At 39.5% G+C, this 21464-nt stretch overlaps 1 protein-coding gene across 2 annotated transcripts in view; it reads left to right on the forward strand.

The window, feature by feature from the left end:
• The window catches only part of VIPR2 (vasoactive intestinal peptide receptor 2), a 66649-nt gene extending 48932 nt beyond the window's left edge, over positions 1 to 17717 (forward strand). For both annotated transcript variants that reach the window (XM_054816290.1, XM_054816291.1), the window contains exons 9-13: positions 530 to 599; positions 5893 to 5984; positions 9753 to 9882; positions 9969 to 10010; positions 11670 to 17717. In XM_054816290.1, the coding sequence (XP_054672265.1) occupies positions 530 to 599; positions 5893 to 5984; positions 9753 to 9882; positions 9969 to 10010; positions 11670 to 11843 (508 nt within the window). In that variant the 3' untranslated portion in view covers positions 11844 to 17717. The remainder of the gene's footprint in view (positions 1 to 529; positions 600 to 5892; positions 5985 to 9752; positions 9883 to 9968; positions 10011 to 11669) is intronic.
• The last annotated feature ends 3747 nt before the right edge of the window (positions 17718 to 21464 follow it).

Below are 21464 nucleotides of genomic sequence, written 5' to 3' on the forward strand. Positions count from 1 at the left end.
GCATCTACTTCACCACTCAGTTTGCTATCATCTGCAAACTTCATCGGGGTGCATCATCCAGCTCACTTATGAAGATAATAAACAGCGTTGGGCCCAATATCGATCCCTGGGGCACCCCACTTGTGACAGATTGCCAGTTTGAAAAGATCTATTTACCACCACCCTCTGAGTGTGGCCTGTCAGCCAGTTCCCCACCCACCGCACGGACCACTTGTCTAGACCATAACGCATCAGTTTCTCTAGGAGGAGGCTGTGGGGAACAGTATTTGAAAGCCTTGGAGAAATGCAGGTAGACATTGTCCGCTGCTCACCCCACATCAACCAAGCAGGTTACTTTGTCGTAGAACATGCATATTAAAACCAGGGAAATAAAATTAAAAGCAGAAAAAGATTAAATGCCAAATTCTAGGCTAGAACAGGCATTATTTTAGTGTGCTTTGACTTGTATATAAGAAATACTTTTCCTCATAGGTCTTGCTTGCCAGATGATATTAATGTCAACGTCATTTTCCCTCTTTTTTTTTTATAGTTGCTGGGATACAAATGAGCATGGTGGTCCCTGGTGGGTTATACGAATACCAATTTTAATTTCTATTATAGTAAGTAAACTTTGAAGCATGAATTATAGATCAGTTCAGCATTGTGCAGTGCATATACCCATTATTCTTTACTGCTAGTTACAGATAGGCAAGAATTCTGTTTTAATGAAAAGAAATTGTGCTGTAGGAGAAATGTTAAACAGATGCCAAGGCTGTTAAAATTTGTTGCCTTCAAAATTTATCTGCCTCCTATTAAATGAGCAGTTGCTTTTATTTGTATGTTGTTTTTTCTTTAATATCGCTCCTGTTTATGAGCCTGGGGGAAGCAAAAATCTAATTATACTTCTCAATGAATTGCAGATTTGATTTTGCGTGTAAATAGATAGCCCTGCTATTGAGAATCTTATATTATTGCAGCCATAAAAAACTATGGCTGTATATATCTTTCTTCAATTAGTAGCCTACTGAAATATATATTGAACATGAAGTATTTGCAAAAGAACACCATTTGAGAATGTTTCATGGGACTTTTCCAATGTGGAACTCATTAGAATTACTGGAGTAGCATAATAAAATTCCCATTCACTGTGATGATTGTGTAATTAACTTTGAGGAAAACATACTATGGTTATATGTCCATTTCTGAAAACAATCACAGTACAAATTAATACATTTCAGATACACTTACTTTATTTTTAACGTTTTAGTCAGAAAAACTAGGGCATTATTAGATTATACAAGGTTTCAAGAGTCCACATTACGCTTGGACTTGCTTTTCAATCTGTGCCTAGTGAAAATCATTTTGAGAGAACGTCTTACCATCTTCATTGGAGTGAATTCTACAGTGTTTAAAGAGAGAGCAGAGTACGCATATGTGTGAAATGACGTAAGGTAAGGGCTCACAGAAAAGGTGTTTTATGATATGAAGAAATGGGCATGCAACAGAACTACAGCAGGAAGAGAATACGTGTACCTCAAAGGAGCTGTGAAGGAGGGATGGTCCAGACTGAAGAAAATATGCTGAAAGATAAAAGCAAAACGAACCACCTGGTGTTTACAGAAAGATGAAAGTCTATTCTCTGGATGTTCAATTTAAACAGCTATCTGGTAGACAGCTGAGACCTCATGTGCCAGAAAGCAGTGCTTCTCCAAAGAAGTCCTAGACCTGGAAACGGAAGTTACCAAGTGCTCATTGGCAGACTTGAATTGCAGCTGGATCTTAGCAAGGACTGGGAAATCAGGTGTCAGTTAAGAAAACAGTACTAGTCAGTCTGCAAAAGTCCAGTATATCATACAATGTGGACCAGAATCACTCTTTGGGGAAAAGGAACAGTCGTCTCCTTTATTTTTTTAGTGGTTCTATTACTGATTTGACACAAAGGGATTGTGAGACATAGGGAAACATTTTGCAAATGACCTTTTTTGGCTTGCTAGGTGCACGTATTTAGGATCAGCTGTCTCCTCCTAGATATGTTTCTTCTCTTAAACAGCATGTTTTAGGGATGAGAACTAAAGATGGCCAGGTGATTCTGCAGTGCATACTGTGTGAAGCCACTTCTCTGATTAGATGATTCTTCAGCTATTTGGTCAACTACATTTTGCCTTTGGGAAGTTAAGCTGTGAAAGGAGAATTCAGGAGTACAGGTACTTACAAAAACAGTGATACTCACCCTTTCCTGCCAGATCAGTACTCTGTCTTGTTGGAGCATTGAACTACAACCAGCACATTCATTGTGACAGCTAGGATGCTACGCAAACTTACTGCTGTGCAAAGTAGAGTGTGCATTCATGGAGCAAGACTAGCTGATGAAATGTCATGTAAAATTGGTCATCGATGACTGAATAATGCTACATGCATGAGAAAATAATTTTCAATATACATACACTGAGATAAGCTCAACGTTTTCGTTAATCTTCTAGAAAAAATAAAATTTGAAGATTGAAATCTTTGAATAGTGAGGTCAGTGCTGCCTGCCATTCAACAATGAAAACAGATCACTGCCAAGTTCTTTGGATAGGTGTTGTGAAAGAGTCATAATGTTTCTCAGTAGAAGTGTGGTGTACTTACGTCATGCTCACACAGTGCCTTCAGTCTGTTCTCGAGAATGTAAGACTGGAAAAGTTACAGAGAATGGTGACAAGGATGATCAGCAGTAAAAACTGGCTGCAGTAGTAGGAAGGACTTCTGTGTAAGTAGTGCATGAGGTGAACACAGGAAATCTCTAAAAGAAGCTGCATTTCAGGAAAATAAAGGAGAACTGAGAACTGTCATCGACTGTCTAATAGCATGAAAGAAAGCCCAGAGTATGGCTGATGTTGAAAATCTTTCAGAAGAGGAAGAAGAGTGAAGAAAAGAAGAGTAAATAGAACCTGATTGTGAGCATGATGCCAAAAATATAATGTTGAAAGGAGGGAATCAAGCACAGGTTTTAAGGAACAATGGTTTAACCGCATTAGATTTGACAGAAAGTCTGCTCAGTCTTCGTGCTATGTTTGCTCTCTTCTGTCAATTTCTGTGTTAACTCCAAACATTTTTCCTGCTTAGAAGATTATATTTTCTGTAAGTTTATTGCCCAACAGCAAATAGTATTGAAAGAGCAAGTTCTGAAGTCACTTCTCAAAGTGTGAATGGCTTCAGTTAATTCAGTGTGTCAGAAGCCTTCCCTGGCATCTACTCCTGACTGTTTTGGCTTGAGAAAAGTTATTTGGCAGGCTTCCACACTTCATGCTGTACACATTTCAGAGTTGTTTAATTAGGGGTGACTATTCCAAACCATTAATTTGGTGTACCACCCATCTTCTCCATTTGCCAAATGCCTTCTCCATACTTCCACTTGCATAAACTGCTCTCACTGGGGAAGGAGTGGTGTTCAGGTGCAAACAGTACTTCTGTCACATCAAAGTAACTGAGAAATGTTTATCGTGTTATCTCACATTGCAGGTAGTGTAAGGGACTAAATAGCAAGAAAGAAGCAACCTGAAGACAGTTTAAAGGATACATGCTCAGGCAATGTGTTTAGACTCAAAAACTTACCTTCGTAAGAAGTCAGCCAGCAGAGAAGGGTATCAGCAGCACCTTGCTGTTACTCCACTGAAGAGGCATCATTTGTCATCACTCTTTTGCAGTTTCTCTGCATTCACATTATTTTCTCCTTTTACCATTCTTAGATATTCATTCAACAATATACATATTCTATTCTATTTAAAGACATTATGCTCAAATGATTTTTTGGGACTGAAAAGCTACAATACTAAAAGTAAAATTCCAGGGCACTACTTGTTTCATATTTTATTGAAACATACTATTCTAAATCAGGTATATACTTTTTAATAAATGATCAATTCAGTAATAATCTTACAGAAATTAATTTGCTCCACTGTAGTAAGTCAATGGCGGTTGCCACCTTTAGATCCTAATACCCAGTTTCCGCTGGCTGAATCTACAAGCTCCCTAGTGCAAGAACTGTTACAGACTCCAAAGAATGTATGTTTTTCATTAATTCAAGATTGTGTTTACAGACAGAAAGAGATGAGTTTGAAAACAGACTTAAAAGTAGTACATGAATATCAGTCAAGAATGTGAGTCACCTAAGTGTAGTTTTGCAGATTATTTGGTGCCTCAGAAATGAAATGCATGGCAGTTTATCCTGTTACAGTAGAAACTAGGGGGATGCCTGTGAAGAACAAGAAGTTATTCTGCCAATCCCTTTGCAAATACAGAATAAAGATTTTAACTTCTCCTATTTTGTGGCTAACAAATATACAATGAGATGGAAGCTCTCTCCTCATCCAGTAATACTAGTTCCAGTGCGTATGGCAAAGTAGATGTATATCCCTTGGTCTGTATGCTCTGCTGTGGTAAGTCTGCAGATATAATCAGCAAGAATACTGGCTTCTGCCTGTTGCTTGTATAGGAGACTTGCATCAAGGAAAACTTCAAATTCATCATCTGCTTGAAAAATCTATATTTACTTCAGTAAAGACCTATATTTTTTAACATTTCTTTTTTATTCTTTATTCAAAAATACTAGATTTAATTATTTTCCTGATTTTTTAGTTAATCCCTGCCAGTTCCTGTCACTTCCCTTCACCTGTCATTTCAAATGAAATATTAAATACAGAGAGGCATGTAGGCGTTATCATCATAGTTTATTTATTAACATTACGAATTGTACTGGGTATTTCAGAGAAGACACGGAAATTCATTGAACTTGAAAAGCTTAGAGCCAAATTGTTAAGACTGGAAAAGAGTTCCAGCTATACATCAAGGCAGAGAGAGACTGAAGGTTTATAGCCATGAGGCAGGCGCTATCTGGCACCCAGCCTCCTGATTTTGGACTTTGGGATGGGTTTAGTTAAAAACAATAAAATGCTCATTTTCACAGTGATAGAAATTTTTCTCTAGGTTGCTTTCTTCTAAAATGTGTGCATTTGATGCAGCTGTTTATGTAGCTGTAGTTTTTAGCTCCCATCATTGCTGTGAAGATGTGAATTCAAATTGTTCCCTCACTTCAGTACAGGCCTGCCGTATTTAATGTGCAGTTTTCTAGACCGCACCAAACAATCCAGCACCGCTAACAGCTGGTGAACACAAGATGCCAAAAGCCAAGGAGGAAGAAATAATGGGTTGAGATTTAGGATCTACTGAGTTTTATACTTCAGTTTTCTAGATTGGTCGAGGTATGAACTTCTTTTTATGGAAGTGCCTCCGTTCCCTTTCTATGAAATGAGATAATGCTACTGTTATATCTCAGAGGGCTGTTGCAAGAATAAAATCTTAGACTGCAAGGATTCAGTTGCGTTAGTGATAAAGCCAATACCTAAGACAGTCAGAGAGATAGCTGTGAGAGGCCCGTTCCATGCTCGATGGGAGTGGACAGATCACCTGTGCAACAATCTTCTTTTCCCCTAATTCAGACAGAAAATATTAAAACTCAAGGCGAGAGGTAAGAGAGGGTCAAAACTGTGTATGGGACTCCCATTTTCCTTTGGGCTTCCAGTCATGAATCCACACAACAATTTAGGACAATGCTTGATTGCAACCAAATCACATCCAGTGTCCCATACTGCTAGGAAACCTGTCTTCAGCTGAGGTTTTGGAAGAAGGACATTGCTGACAACTGGAGCTTTCAAAGGCTTTTGCCAGCCAGACTAGAACTGGTGGCCATGCAGAGGTGCACTGGACAGAACAAACCTAGTGAGGCAGAAAACACACAATAGGTTTGTCAGTGTAGAGCTTGATGTGTTCTGGCAGGAAGTACACAACACCTACTGCTGACTTGATAAGCATTTCTTTGTGCTGCGTATTGAGTGGAGAAGTCAGAAATCACCATTATATTTGTTTTCTTCGCAGGTGAATTTTATACTTTTCATTAGTATTATAAGAATCTTACTGCAGAAGTTAAGATCTCCAGATGTTGGAGGAAATGACCAGTCACAGTACAAGTGAGTCATATTTTTAGATATTATATACAGAACCAAAATAATGTCTGTAAGATTTCCTCTGCTGAAACCTGCTACCAGTAATTTCTGTGATATTATATTTACATTTAATTCAGAAGTACTTTTAGATGTGGTTTAATAAACATGACTATGCTGAAATAGAGATGAACATAATTTTTTTTGTCAAACACTAAATTCAATAAAGAATATGCAATTTCGTAAAGACCAACAAGCAATTCTTTAATTTGACTTTCATCCATGAATTCATATGCTGATACAAAAAATATGGAGAGTAATATCTTTCTTTTAATGCATAAATATTTCCTTTTGACATAAAACCATCAAGATCAAAACACCTCGCTTCAACCTCCTTAAAAATTTTTTTTGTTAAATTTTTCATTTCTAAAATACTTTTTGTTGTAATATTTACATATATTTTAAGAGCTGGAAAGAAGTTATGATAGAATCATCATAGAATCCTAGAATGGCTTGGGATGGAAAGGACCTTGAAGATCATCTAGTTCCAACCCCCCTGCTGCAGGCAGGGACACCCTCCACTAGACCAGGTTGCCCAAAGCCCCATCCAACCTGGCCTTGAACACTTCCAGGGAGGGGGCATCCACAGCTTCTCTGGGCAACCTGTTCTAGTGCCTCACCATCCTCATGGTAAAGAATTTCTTCCTAACATTTAATCTAAGTCGACCCTCCTTCAGCTTAAGGCCATTCCCCCTTGTCCTGACACTCCATGCCCTTGTAAACAGTCCCTCTCCAAATTTCTTGTAGGCCCCTTTAGGTACTGGCAGGCTTCTCTGAGGTCTCCCCGGAGCCGCCTTTTCTCCAGGCTGAACAACCCCAACTCTCTCAGCCTGTCCTCATGGGAGAGGTGCTCCAGCCCTCTGATGAGCTTCGTGGGCTTCTCTGGCTTTGCTCCTTCTTATGTTGGGGACCACAGAGTTGAATGCAATTATGTTGTTCCCAAAAAGTAAAAAATGAAATACAATGTTTTATGTTGATTTAAAATACCATCTTTATTTTTGTAGAGGAAAACAAACATTTCTGATTTAGATCAACTTCATTTCTGTTTACGCTTTCTTCTTTTGTGTTTTGTTTTGAACATCAAATCCTAACATCCATTGTTTCCACAGCTTTAGAACCAAGGAATATTGGGGGGTAATTTAAACACATTAATAAAATTGAATTTGTTCTTTATTATATTTCCATATCAGTTATTGTTGTTCATTATAATAGCTGCTGGATACTGTAATCCAAAATCAAGAGTCTATTATAGTAGTTCTTATTTAAAGCCCAGATACAGACACTGAGTTTGACACTTCAAGATGTTAATATGATATTTCAATGACAAAACCTAACATGAACACTGAAAATTCAGAACCATGCAAGTGGCCTAGAAAATGGGCTCCTGGATAACACCTTTTCTTCCTTTAAAAAATACTGATGTCCTGTCCTGAAAGCAGGTAAAATGTGGTGTGCTAAAGTAAAGTGTGTTTTTAAAGCCAAGAGAACTAGGACCTCATGTGTTTTGTAAACAACGTGACACATTTGATGCAAAAAGTGAAGAATTCTGATGCACCATGGAAAAGATGACACAACTGGATCGACATAAGGCTATGCTTCATGGACCTACAAGAGTCCTTTTTTGTGTTTGCTTCTTAAATTAACTAAACGTGTGGGAGAAGCAAATTAACCTAAATGCAATTATGCAGTTGCCACTTTATTGTTTAGCACAATGACCTGACCTATGGGCAGGAAATCCCCTCAAGTTTACTTCCTGTGACAGGAACTTTTCTTCGTTTCCATGTGGTATTTATGTATTTTATGAAAATGAGACATTCCCTTCCTATCAGTCCCATAATTTTCCACAGTTTACCATAGCATTTCACAGTATAAAATGTTCATTAATAGCAACCTCGTCCTTCATTATTCAGCCCTGTGAATTCTCTGCTTTTAACATTTGATTGCTTGATTAAGTTTGGATTAGATGGTCTTTAGCCAATACCCATAGGAACAGTAGATTAACCTCCTCAATAAATACTGCATCTACAGACTGAATTAAAGGTCTGGAAGGCTTGTTTTTCAAAATGCAAATGCATTTTCTAAAATACAGAGAAGAATAAGGCTATTTTGTCTGTCCTTTCCTTCACTAAAATGTAAGTGCAGTATAGAGAAAGTAACATCAGCTAGACAAAAATTATTAAAACAAGAATTGAATGAAAGCAAAATATGAGTCTAAAATTAATACTACTCATGCAAGTCACCATTTCCCCCCCCCCTTCCTCTGTCCCACTTGCTTGTACCTGTTTCCATCCTTTTTGTTGCTCATTTTACTTTTGCAGTGGGTAAGGTAAGTTGAAATCAAATCAGTTTTCCATTTCACTTGGCAAACCAGGAAATTTGCTGCCATCATCATCTCCTCCAGTTGTAAATTAATTTCTTCTGCCAAGGAAATCTTATTTGTCCCACTTTAGTGGTATCACCTTTAGATGTGAGGGTGTTGCTATTCTTGAGAAACTTTGCTGTCAGAACTGATTATTGCCACATAAACAGATGCAGCCTCTGGGACATTACGAACAAAGGAAGGCCATGAAGACTGACACGGGGAAAAAAAAAGAACTGCTTGAAATACCTTGACTTTTCTGTTAAAATAGGTGAATTCACAACAGCATCCTTTCATTGTTGAATCAAGTTATATTCATCAGGACAGTGATGAATTATGGGACTCAACATTATAACTTCTTGAGTGTTATCTGATACCAGACATCCATAATCGTGCATGACTGGCCTTATGTAATATATAGACCTGATGTTATTAGACTGAAATAAGTGACAGATAAGGGATAATTAGCAATTCATCATTTGACTGGTTTCACAGGCAGTTTGTCAGAGCTGCTCTGCTTAATAATTTAAAGTTCTCCTTCCTTAACTTCAGTAGCATCTCATGCTAAAATGTATTATGTAATTGACAACATAAAAATTAGTTAATGGTATATGCTTAATACATCAGCATAGTGACAAGATTTTAGGATTTGGGAGTAAATCTGAAATTGCTGATGAAAATCTCACAGTTGAGATTATTCTGGATTTAATTTCCAAGGTGCTGTTTGCATACTGTGTATGTGCAATGTACAGACTAACCATGCAGTTGCACATTTAAAGGAAATTAAGGTCAACGTATTAATTTCAAGAGAGATGTTTTATCTTCCTTATAAGAGGATCTGTCAGTATGACTTTGCAAGAAGGCATTGTTCCTTTCCACCCTGAACCTTTTACGCCAGGTAAAAAATATCTTGAGAGACCTGATCGCAGCTCGTGATACTTTGTCGAATGTGGTCCTGTGGAATAATGCAGTAAACCCCCACCCCCAAAACCCAGGCCATGGAACCAGGCTGGGAACTGGGTTTCTGTCAAAGAGCCAAAGCAGAAGGCAGGTCTGACGCCCTGCCGCTGTCCAGAGGGTAACTAAAAAGGGGTCTTTTGGTTTAGAGAGGCCCTGCAGCCTTTTGCCAGGTTTTGGAGGAGTGCAAGGTCAGCAAAATCAAGCATAACATGGAACTGCACATGCTAATTTATGAGGTTACTATGTGGCTAATCTCATAACCAGCCTGAAAGGAAAACAATTTGCAATAAATGACTCTTACTAAGACTTTATAAATCTGAAGTCATACAAGGTTTGTGTAAATGGCATTGCATCAGGTTCTTAGTAAAACAAGACCTTCTCATTAAACTCCAGTTTTTTCTCTTTTATTTACCCAGGAGACTTGCAAAATCCACATTGTTGCTTATTCCGTTATTTGGAGTTCACTACACAGTGTTTGCTCTATTTCCTGACCGCAGTTCCAATAATTATAAAATAATCTTTGAGTTGTGTTTGGGATCTTTTCAGGTAAATTTTAAAGTTTTTATTCAAAAGAAGTTTTATTGACTTCGGTTGGTGCTTCCTACTAACTAAGGAATATTGTCTCTTTCCAGGGGTTGATTGTTGCAGTCCTGTATTGTTTTCTGAACAGTGAAGTAAGTCTCACCTTTCCTACTGAGGGTGTTAAGTATCATTTTCAGTAAATGTAGAAGTGCCCCTATAATTCTGCTCTGATACATGATGCTGTTTTAGAAGATGTTTGCATTCCTATTTGTAGAATATATATGTGGCAGTTTCTATGCAACAGGAGAAATTAGTGCATTCGAGTGAGGACTTAAGAGCTGTTTGAAATCTAATTCCTTGCAAACTGAGATGTTAGTAAGCGTTTCTTCTGTTATTTAACATGATCTAATTCTAGCTATGTTACACGCAATGTGGATTGTGCAAGTGAGGTGCAACAGGTATAGAAATTTATCCAAAACTTGAAACACCATTTAGTAAGTATTTTGGGGCAATCTTCTGAGAGAATCAAACCCCCAGAACAGCACCAGATTTTCAGAAGTGCTCAGCATGTAGCAGCTTTCCTAATCTCGACTGAGAAAGATGCAAGGAATTCCTGTTGGTGTCAGCCACTTTTTAAGGCTGAATACACATTAAACAGCATGCACTGTCTGACAGGAGGAATCTGTTGGAAGAAGACACCTGCTTGCACAGGGAATTGACATTCAGGTCTCCCGCGTGCTATTCTGGTCTTTAGTATTCATGAGATGCCTGATTTTGGGCTAATCATTCGATTCTATGCTTTAAGTAGGTGTGATTAATAGCTAGATACCAAAAGCTACTGTTGCAACACAAGCGTTACAAAACTGATTTTGAAAGTGGCCTTGGGGCATCGCCTCACAGACAGTATAGACACAGTCTTCACCTCAGTTTTGTAATCTTTATAAAAACTGATTTGATATGCTAGAGGGAAGGGATGCCATCCAGAGGGACCTTGACAGGCTTGAGGAGCGGTCCCATGTGAACTTCATGGGCAAGAGCAATGTCCTGCACCTGGGTCGGGGCAATCCAGCTGGGGGATAAATGGGTTGAGAAGCCCTGCAAAGAAGGACTTGGGGATACTGGTGGATGAAAAGCTGCACATGAGCTGGCAATGTGGGCTTCTAGCTGAGAAAGCCAATCATGTCCTGTATCAAAGGAAGTGTGGCTGGCAAGTCAATGGATATGACTGTCCTCAGTACAAGATGGACATGGACCTGTTAGAGCGAGTCCAAAGGAGGGCCACAGAAATAGTCAGAAGGCTGGAACACCTCTCCTATGAAGACAGGCTGAGAGAGTTGGGATTGTTCAGCCTAGAGAAGAGAAGGCTCCCAGAGAGACCTTATCAATACCTCAGCCTCTCAATACTTAAAGGGGACTTATAAGACAGAAATCACTTCTAAGCAGGGCTGGTAGTGACAGGACAAGGGTAACAGTTTTAAGCTGAAAGAGGGTAGATTTAGAATGGATGTAAAGAAGAAATTTTTTATGTTAATGGTGGTGAGACACAGTAAGAGGTTGCCCAGAGAAGCTGTGGATGCCCCATCCCTGGAAGTGTTCAAGGCCAGGTTGGATGGGGCTTTGGGCAACCTGGTCTAGTGGAGGGTGTCCCTGCAGGGGACTGGAACTAGACAATCCTTAAGGTCCCTTCCAACCCAAACCATTCTATGATTGTATTCCTAGAGGTCCCCGTTTGACAGCCAATAAACATGGAAAAGTTCTTCATGTGTAAAGAACATTTTCAGCTCGTCTTGTGCATTTTCTTTTCAACACAGGTGCAAGGGGAGCTGAAAAGAAAATGGCGGAGTTTGTGCTGGAAGCAGACAGCAGGCAGAGATTACAGACTCCACAGCTCTTCGATTTCTCGAAATGGATCAGAAAGCGTTTCGCATCTCCACCAGAATTCAGGGGCTCAGTCATTTATGCAGACAGAGACCACCATGATATAAATCAGCTAGATCCCCCCAAACATGAAAAACTGTGGGATATATCATTCATTATGCAGCTTAATGTGATATTTTATAAAATGTACAGTTTAGTGCTTTGCTTTTCTACATGTTGGTATTTGGGAAATTGGTTTGTGCAGCAAACCAGATAATAAGAGAGACACCTGCCCCATGGATGTTTTCGGGATTTTTAATGGCATTCATATTAATTCTGATGTTCTCTTGCTGTTTACTGTCTGTAACTATTCAAAAACTCATTTACTGTAATGGCCCCTTTATCCTCCAACATGTCTACAAGATAGATGTATGGTGTCCTCTTCAGTGCAGACTGTTTTGGTACATGTTAAGCTGGTAAGCAAGAAAATTTCTTACACTTTATTTATACTTAAGGAAATATTTCTTTCCTTAAGGGTTAGGAAAATCTTTCCTAATTGGGAAAAGCAAAATATACATAAAGACATGTAAGACTATAATTAACTGCACTGGGAGTTTAGTGCGCTAATCCAGGAAATCATTAACATTATTTATACAGAGGGAAAAAGGTAGTGCTTCTTGGCTAGTTGAATAAATTTCAGAGATTACTTTCTACAGAATTTGATTCAAATCCTGTTGTTCCCTTCAAAAGTGCCTGGGTTTTATGTTTTGCTGCAGAACCTTTGCAGGACCTTTGCAGTCCATATCAAAAAAGCTACTGTAATAGTTCTGATTAAAACATCAGCATTCGTCAATAGTGCTATTGCGATCAGCAGGTGTTCTCTTCTGTTTAAAATCAGAGATTTGTGGTGATCTTTTATTAAACAATTTTATGAAGAGGTGCTTTATTGTTAGAGCAGTCTGGCATAGGATAAACAGCCTTGGATAGTATATTACCTAGTGAAAATACATTTGTATATAATATTTTAATCAAAATATGTCTCGAGAACTACATACTTGGCAGCTAAAACAAGGAATATTGAAATAAAGTTACAACTCCCATTTAAGGAATAATGTAAATTCTCTTAGCTTAGTTCTATTCTATATCTCTCTGAGCTGATTTAAAATTTGGTCCTTACCATGACTCCAGAAAAAAAAAAAATTAGACAGAATCCTTAAAAATTACCATAAAAGGCATTAATTGAAGGAATTCTCAACAACGCCAAGCCTCTTGTATAGCCACTTTGTAAAAAAAAGACATAGAACTGACGGATTCTTATAAACATACACAGAACTTTTGCACTCTTTGAAACAAATAAACCTAGTGATGTTTACTTCTCATGTCACGTTTGACCATGTCCACCCTAAATAGCAAGTGGGAATAACATACATTTGCATGAGTACCTCTGATCCATAAAATCAATTGCCCTGATGTTTCAGATAACAGATTGTGTGGAGCTAACAGAATCCAAGGTCCGTAATATTGCCAGGGAAGGGGAAGAATGGCAGCGAGGGCATGTCTTGGCAGGCACACATGTACGTTCTTGAAAACATCATCAGTACTGGGAATATTGTTGGCAGCCGTCAAAGTGTCCATACACCTCCTGGTCTGATTTAATTTAGCTATTTCTCAGTCAAACACCGTTTATTTTAATGGGATTACCCTGGAGTAGTACAAAGTTATGTCAGACCAAAGATGAAAAAGGCCCCATAGTTCACCTGTGTGCTGCAGAACAGGTCACTGTGAATCTTACACGACACTGACCTTTACACACTAAGTATCGCATTAAACAATAATCACTTGATGACCTGTTTCTTTGCCAAATTTACTTTAAAGAAGCCATTGATCACCTGCCGTCGTTCAGAGTGTTTTCTGCTGTCGCGTGGTGAAGTCACTGAGATTCTGGAGTGGAGCAGGCTGCCCTGGGACAGTCTAAGGAGACGCCCCTACGCCTGTATTTAAACTCTATATATATTCCCAAAGGCTTTAGACTCAGAAACTTTAGTATTTCTCCTTGATCTCTGAATAACCTAATCAACAAACTCTTAACTGCAAATATATGCAGACACACCGGATCTTCGGGGGCTGCTGCTATACCTAAATTAAACGCATTTGTGCACTTTAGGCTTCTTTAAATAGAATTAGGACTGCTCAGCTCCCTGATATTTGACATACAGGATGCACTTTTTTCCCCAGAATTTCTAGGGTAGAAAGGCACACTTGACAAGAATTCAAACTTACTCATCTTTGTGTTCAAAGGAGGTTCTTTGCATGAGTTGGCACAGAAAGAGAATGATGGTATAGAAATACAGATTTTGACTAGCGAATTCCATCAGTCTGTTCTGCATGATGCATCGCCAGTTATACAGGTTTATAATTCGTTGTATCCTAGAGAAAACTATCTTTGTTCTAAGTCGGTGAGCATGGAGAAAATCTGCATTTTAATGATTTCTGGATTGTAAGACAGTAAAGCTTAAATAAGAAAATACATTTTAGGTTGCAACAAAACAACATGATTCCCTTTAACAGGGCCCAGATGCACTTGGACCTGATTCTGCTTTTCACGTAGGGAGGAACATCATATGGGACAATGAAGTTGCACCAGGGGGAGAACATACATGCTATTGCTAAGTTCATAAAAGACCATGTGGGCATGTGAAGAATGGCACGCAAGAGAAAAAGGTGCTGCATATATTTTTCTTTCAAACCAGTGAAAAGTGGACCACTTTGTAGAACCCCATCCCTCTATTAAAAATCATAGACTAAATAGAGAAAACATGTTTTCTGTGAGACAGTTTAACTTCGTAATGCTTTGTCCAAGCATTTACATGTCAGAAAAGGCCCAGAGGGCATTATGGTCATTTTTTTCTCTCCCAGAAAATTCTGATTTCCAGATAATTTCATGCAAAGTTACGGCATCAACCCCATCATCACGGGACCTGTTTGACTTTCAGCCGCCTTTTCACCCACAGATACACGTCATATTAAAATGTATGCAAAAGCTGCAATTCAGTTTGACAAATCTAGTACTTGATCAATGTTTTGCATCTTTACGACACACAGGAACAAGATTGCTTCTCATGGCTTTGTCTTTCATCGCGTTTTGCACAGCACTGTGGAGGTAAGAGGGCCCACTCTGTGCTGTGGTGACTAAGACTCAAAAGGACAATGCAAGAAAATTCTTTGGCTGCCTGCCATCCCTAAAGCGAGTTCTCACTCAGTCCGAGCAGTGTCAGGGGAGGAGGTAGAGGCAGCAAGAGAAGCGTATGCTTTCCTGGCACAGCCTTGTCATGCAGTGGCCCTCCCTTTCTTCATGTCTTTACTGCCTTTCTCTCTTTGGTTGCATCAGAGTCTAATCTGAGTTGTAAAGTTTTCAGAGCACGAAACCTGTTTTGCTGTTCTGACTGAAAAGCCGGTAGCACATCACGTGTGCTGTAACGTTCCTGAACACGAACAGTCACACAATTCCTTCTCATACTGCAGTTAATTGTTGTACAACCATGATCAACGTCATGGTTCAGCGTTGACTTAAATTTTCCACTGCAGAGTTGATTTCAGCTAGGTGCTCGATAAACTCAGGTGAAATTCATCTGTTTCGGTATCTAAAGCTAGATGCCTGTTTCTGAGCTAAAGACTCTTTCTAAGTACCTTCCATAGTCATCACAGAGAAACAGGCACTAGTTGAAGATGGTTCATCCCATGCTCAGCTGGGCAGCTAAGGCAGGGAAGCTGAATCAGCTTTTCCTCTAACTTACTATAAAATGAGCCCAGGGTAGCTGGCTAGTACTCTAAATTTCTGACTTTACATCTCAAGTTAGATAAGATGAACCTTTCCAGAAGAGGCCATTCAGTTATCTGGTTAAGAGATGATGCCCAGGTATTCCTTTTTAAGCCAACTAATTAAAATTTTGGGTTGGCTGAAGTTATCCTCCAAAAAACGTGCAGTTCAGGCAATGGAGGAGCCCTCAGTTCCTTCGACAGGGTGCCCTGTGGTTGACTGCCTTCTGTGATAAAGCCAATAGCCTCATGTTCTGTTTTAATTTGCCTGGCTTCAGCTTTCAACAGTTGTTTTGGGTTGGGTGTTTGGCTTTTTGTCTTCTGTAGAGGGGCCATATGCTAAAACAAAGTGCTCTAGAATATCAGAAATTTTCTTTATGTGAAGGCTCTTGAAAACCACTGTTGAAGTAAATGTCTTAATTTCTTCTCTGAGAAACCGAACATGTCAAATCTCTCAAATTCTGACAGCAAGGCATTTCTGAAATAATTTTCTGATTCTTTTCTGTGCCCTATTCCACTTGTAATAGCAATTAATTTGTAAAGTATTTCAGGATCTCCTCCTTCAGGAGTGCACACATCATTGACCGTATTTCTTATTCCCACTTGCAGCTCACCTGGTCATACCTTTGAAAGCTTTGATTTGCATTGTCATTTTAACTGCTGACCAGGAACCGGCTGATGACATGTGATGCGATTATTGCTGTCATGCTTTTTAAATATGTTGGCCTTGGAGTCTGGGCCAGGTGCATTAATGTGCTTTGCAAAGTAACCTTGGGAATATGGAGAGAACCCTTTTAGCTGCTGAAAGCAGTGCTGGCTTTCATGAAATGTTAAGAATTTGACATGTATTTAAGCAAGTACTCCGTGCTCTCCATGTGTTGGAATTGTACTGTTGTGGCAACAACTCATAGATGGCAAAAGATGACAAAAAGCATTACAAAAAGCCTCCTAGAGTCAAGCTGGAGGCAGCTCGCCCCACTCTGTAGCATCTGCTTCATGTCCTGATGCCCCCCAGGCAGGCTTCCCTCTGCCTTTAACAGGATGAAGAGGAAAGCAAGAGGCAGGGAGCCTCAGCACCAGGGAATCTGGCTGGGACCACGTAGGAAAGAAGGTACCGCCAAGCACATGTGTCTCACATTCCATGCATAAGGACTAAAGTGAGTCATTTGCCTTATTTGTCTCCTATTTTTGTGAGTTCTGAAAAACTTTTTCTGTTAACTGTGAATTTGTCCATTTCAGCAAAGCAATTGTGAATGAAGTCCAAATTCACTTTATACAGAATTTTTCAGACACCTCTAATGAAAAACAAGTTTTAAATATGTCTAATAAAAAGGTAGAAGCAGCAGGCAACCTTCAGAGAAAGCTGCTATGTATATAAGGGTTACTGTCTGAGGAATTACTGTCTGTGCATAGGGATACAGGAAATACTTGTGCTGACAAAAGTACCTTCACGTTGCCACGAGTGCCTATATAAGCTGTGGGCTGTACTACTCTGACATAACCAAATAGCAGAAGTTAGTATGCAGTGCTATTCTGTTGAAGAAAAATAAAATAATAATAATTTGTTCTAACATGTATGTTATGAGAGCAGATCATGGTAACATTTAAAAGGAGCATACGGTTTCACCACTCTGTTGAACCTGCTTCTGCCCAGTGATAACAGTACGTTGTTAAATCTAAGTCAGGAACATTTCCATGGTCAGCTAAACCAGTGACAGAAATGTCCCAACCTCCTTTATTTCCCAAAGCACTGTAATACATTTATGATAACTGCAGCTTTTTTTTTTCCCCCAGCACATTAGTATGAGTATTGTTTTGAAATTCTCTTTTGTCATCTTTATCAATAACTTTTTATCTGTCAAGTACAGTAAAAATTAAAGATTATGTAAATGAATGTGATTATTTTTTACAAAATGTACAGACTATGATGTTGTATAGATTAATGTGTGTAAATAGATTTCATTTTCATACCGTGTAATTCACTATATGTTTCTTCTGGTTTTGCTCTTTTGTTCTTTTCTGGTTTCAGTTTTTAATGTCACGTACCTAACAGCCTTTTCTGAGATACGTCATATATAAAGCTGTGAACAAATAAGCGTTTACGTCTTTATGCTATTAGACATAATAGTTAATGACATCATAATGGACTGAAGAGGAATCAGAGAATAAAAATTTTAAAAGTTTTGCACAGAACTTCTCTTATTTATGTGATTTATATATTTGACGAGGAGGTGTCTTGACCCTTTGAGAGACCTGAGCTCCCATCCTCTCCCTCCTTACGTGTGTGCCTGTCTGACCTGCGTATCAGTCTGAACCCCTTGTTGGATTCAACTGCGTGACTGCAAAGCACTGTAGTGTCCGTGCCCGCGTGCACATCCTCTCTCCCCCGCTGCTGATGGGGTGGCCTCTCAATCACATCACCTTGACGTCTGCAGGAGAGCTGCTTTAGGGCTGATGAGCCTGGAGGTGCAGGAGAGCCAGGGTGCAGGTGAGCGGGGGGGCTGGCAACGGGACTGATGCCCATCAGGGCTGGCCACAGCGCCTGCAGCTTTCCATGGCAAGCCTGAGTCCTGTCAAATGTAAAAAGTAGAGCCCTTACAAATATTCGGGATAATTTTAACACTACCAGTGCTGACAGACTCCTGTAGCTGGAGAAACGGATGTCCCAGGAATAACGGCAAAAGTCAGTGTACTGGGGAGGGGAGAGAGTAAGGGAGCCAGCGCTCAAGAAGCAGCTTAAAGAAGCACACACTTGTACTGCAACTTCTGCCTGGTTACGCCAGGCGGTATCAGCTGCGGGGGTCTCTGTACCCGTAACCGCTGGCCCACGGGCAGGCTGGAACAGCGCACAAAGCTCCCAGTTTTCTCTGGTTGTACCAAGGAGCTTCTAACTGGGACACCTGAAAAGGTAACGGAGATTGGCGCCTGGGAGGGTGGAAGAGTCAGAAAGACTGGCTGCCTTCCCCTCCCCTCCTCTGCATAAGAGAGCTGAACCAAAGAACTACAGCAGACACCAAAAGAAAAGGGAGTGTGTGTGTCTGTGTGTGTGTGTGTGTCTGTGTGTGTCTGTGTGTCTCCGTGTGCATGTCCGTGTGTCTCCGTGTGCCTGTGCCTCACCCTCATCTTTCCCTAACAACATAGGCTGGGATATATTGTGAGCTAGCTGACATGCAATTTAGGTTGAACTATTCTATCAAAGCATTTAATAAGTAAGTATATGTAGTAACAAAGTAGTTACAGATTTTTCACATAGGGAAAATAAATATTTTTCTAGCAATATCCTACAAAATATAGTCAGTGCCCTGGGATATTCAATTAAATATGGATGTTGGATTTGGAAGACAAAAGAAATCAAAATGAAAAGCTGTGCTTTATGTTGAAGCCCTTCTGTGTTTCTGAGCCAGTGCCTTTGTAATTGAGACTGCTTCTCAACACAATCCCGTTAAGCTGTGAAATTCTCTGTTCAGAAAGGCTTTATTTAGCAATAGCTCTGAGCCACTGCTTATCCCCGGTTTCCTGCTTACATTCTTCACCTGCTCTTAATTAGTGCCTTGGGCTTTGCCTGCCTGTCCCTGTAGGATATGAAAAAAATACTCAGCAAATAATGAGGGAATCAGTAAGCAAGTTTATAACAATATAATCAATAATGGATCCAGACTACTAGGGGACATTTTGTTATAGAGAGCTGTATTCATGAGAAGCAATTTGAAAATTAAAATATAGTCTGAGTAATACAGAAAATTGTGCCGTAGAGGATGATTGTGTCTTAGCCAGGTGATGAATTGGACAATTTAATCATTCCTGCAGATTTTAGCTTCTGATGTTCAGACAAGTGCCCAAACCATATGGCCTGTGTTAAAGAACACTTAACTTGACCTTATTACTCAACAATAAAAACATGAAGAAAAGTACTGTTTCCCTCAAATACACAACATCTTTAAAGAATCATTTTCATGATTCTGCCTATAAAGACCATAACATCCTGTTTCTTGGATTAGGACAATAATTTATCAATTTAGACACTTGAAAGTACCATTTTGTCTTGTAACATATGGAATTAATATTGTTAATTAATAAGGTTTTGTAAAAATCCTTTAAAAGCCCCTCATATACCTTACTCGGGGTATAGCTCTGATCACTCATCCTGATGCCCCAAATACGAGCTGACTCCAGCTTGGAAGACACAGGCGATATTGGGTTGTTGGGGGTTTTTTGTCATTTAGGCCCAGTTCATTTCTATCTAACTTTTAACATCTCAGTTAAGCGTTCTATTTATAAATCCCCTTTTTGGCTGAATGCAAAGCCAAAACTCCAGCCCGAGCACTGATTCTGACGTCCTGCCCCAAAGGGAGGGCTGCACCAAGGACCTGCGCGACGCCTGCCGGGGGCTGCAGCGGGGAGACCCGTGTCCCCGCGGTGGGTTCAGCAAGCCCCGGCAGCGCTGCTGCTCCTCACGCACACAGTTCCCTCTCTTTGGCAGGCTGACAGCGTTGTGCTAGAGATATGTTGAGGTTTTCCCATTCTTTCAGCTGCTTATGAAATCTGAATCTTAATTTAAACCCGGTGATCACTAGCTTCATTGTCCCACTCCCATGACATTCGGTAAGAAGACACTTTACAGCCCTCACTAGCTTCACTGCAGTGAAATACTGAATTTACAGCAATGCTTTGAAACAGCGTAATGAGGAGTGGGAAGGTTTTATTTAAAAGGATTAATGTTGAGTAACAACTGTTCCTGGATGCACAATCGTTAGCAGGAGTTTTTTATGGTTCTGCTGCTTATGCAAATTTCCATACAAAAGTCAAATATTGACATAAACTGAGTCTGGAAGTTAGAAAGTTGTTTGTAATCACCAGAGAAGTGAGGTGTTGAAAAAGCCTCATGGCATCTAAGGAAAATTCCACTTTTAGATTCCTGTTTATATAGGCTGAGAGGGAGGAATATGGTATGAGTCTAAACCAGCAGGGGATTAGACCTCATGACCCATGCACTTACACTTCCTACACTCCCATAAGACTATGGGATCTTAACTGCATTAATATGTCCAAAGTTTTGGAAAAAATAGGAAAAGTTAGAAAAAAGTTATAAACTTTTCCAAATCTGAGAGTTTAAACATGTAAATGAATCACAAATATCATCAGGTTTTGATTCTTTGTCAATTGCTATCATAAAACTCTCTATTAACGCTATTTCAGCTGCTTGTTTGAGCTGTAGATTCAGTCTGACAAGGTTCCTTTGTTCCTGGATGAACAGAAATTGCTGTTGACGTAGATACTTTGGAAAAAAATGTGAGTACTATAAAGAGATTTTTAGTCTAAGTTCATCCTCTCCCTCTATTGTGCTCTGCATTCATCCCTAGCCTAGAAAAGTTCTTCCAATTCCCTATTCATATACTGATCCATGAATAGTACAACTGTACTTCTATATATGTTCTCCAAATGTCTGGGCTGAATAGTTTATTTCCTCTGAGCTGTAATTATTCATCTCAGCATTTGGCAATATTTTTGAGTGGTTTTAAGTTTCCTCATGCAATGTGTCATCAGGTTTAAAAAATAGTGGTTTCTTTGGACAATCTGGATACCGAAGTATTTGGTTGGCTCGTAGGGTGGAAAGAGGCTTCTGACCTTCACAACTAACTTGCAGTCGACCGCGTTAGTACGTTTTAAAAATTCAGGTTAACTCAAAATGATAAATTAAAAGAAAAACATACAGAAAAATGATGTGAAGTTGGGAAATAAAATGGAGTCAAAGCTAGGATCTTACTTTGAGGAAATAAAATTGTACTCTAGGAAGATGGAAGAGCAAAGGGAAGCTTGGCTGGAGGGGCCACATGTGGTACGAGGTTGGCGGAAAAGGGGTTGTGATAGGAAGTCAAGTGCTTTGCTGATAATCCCATTTGAGTCTATCACTCCCTTGGGACCTTTTTCATGGG

This window comes from Grus americana, chromosome 2 (genome assembly GCF_028858705.1).
Source record: "Grus americana isolate bGruAme1 chromosome 2, bGruAme1.mat, whole genome shotgun sequence".
NCBI classification, from domain to species: Eukaryota; Metazoa; Chordata; class Aves; order Gruiformes; family Gruidae; genus Grus; species Grus americana.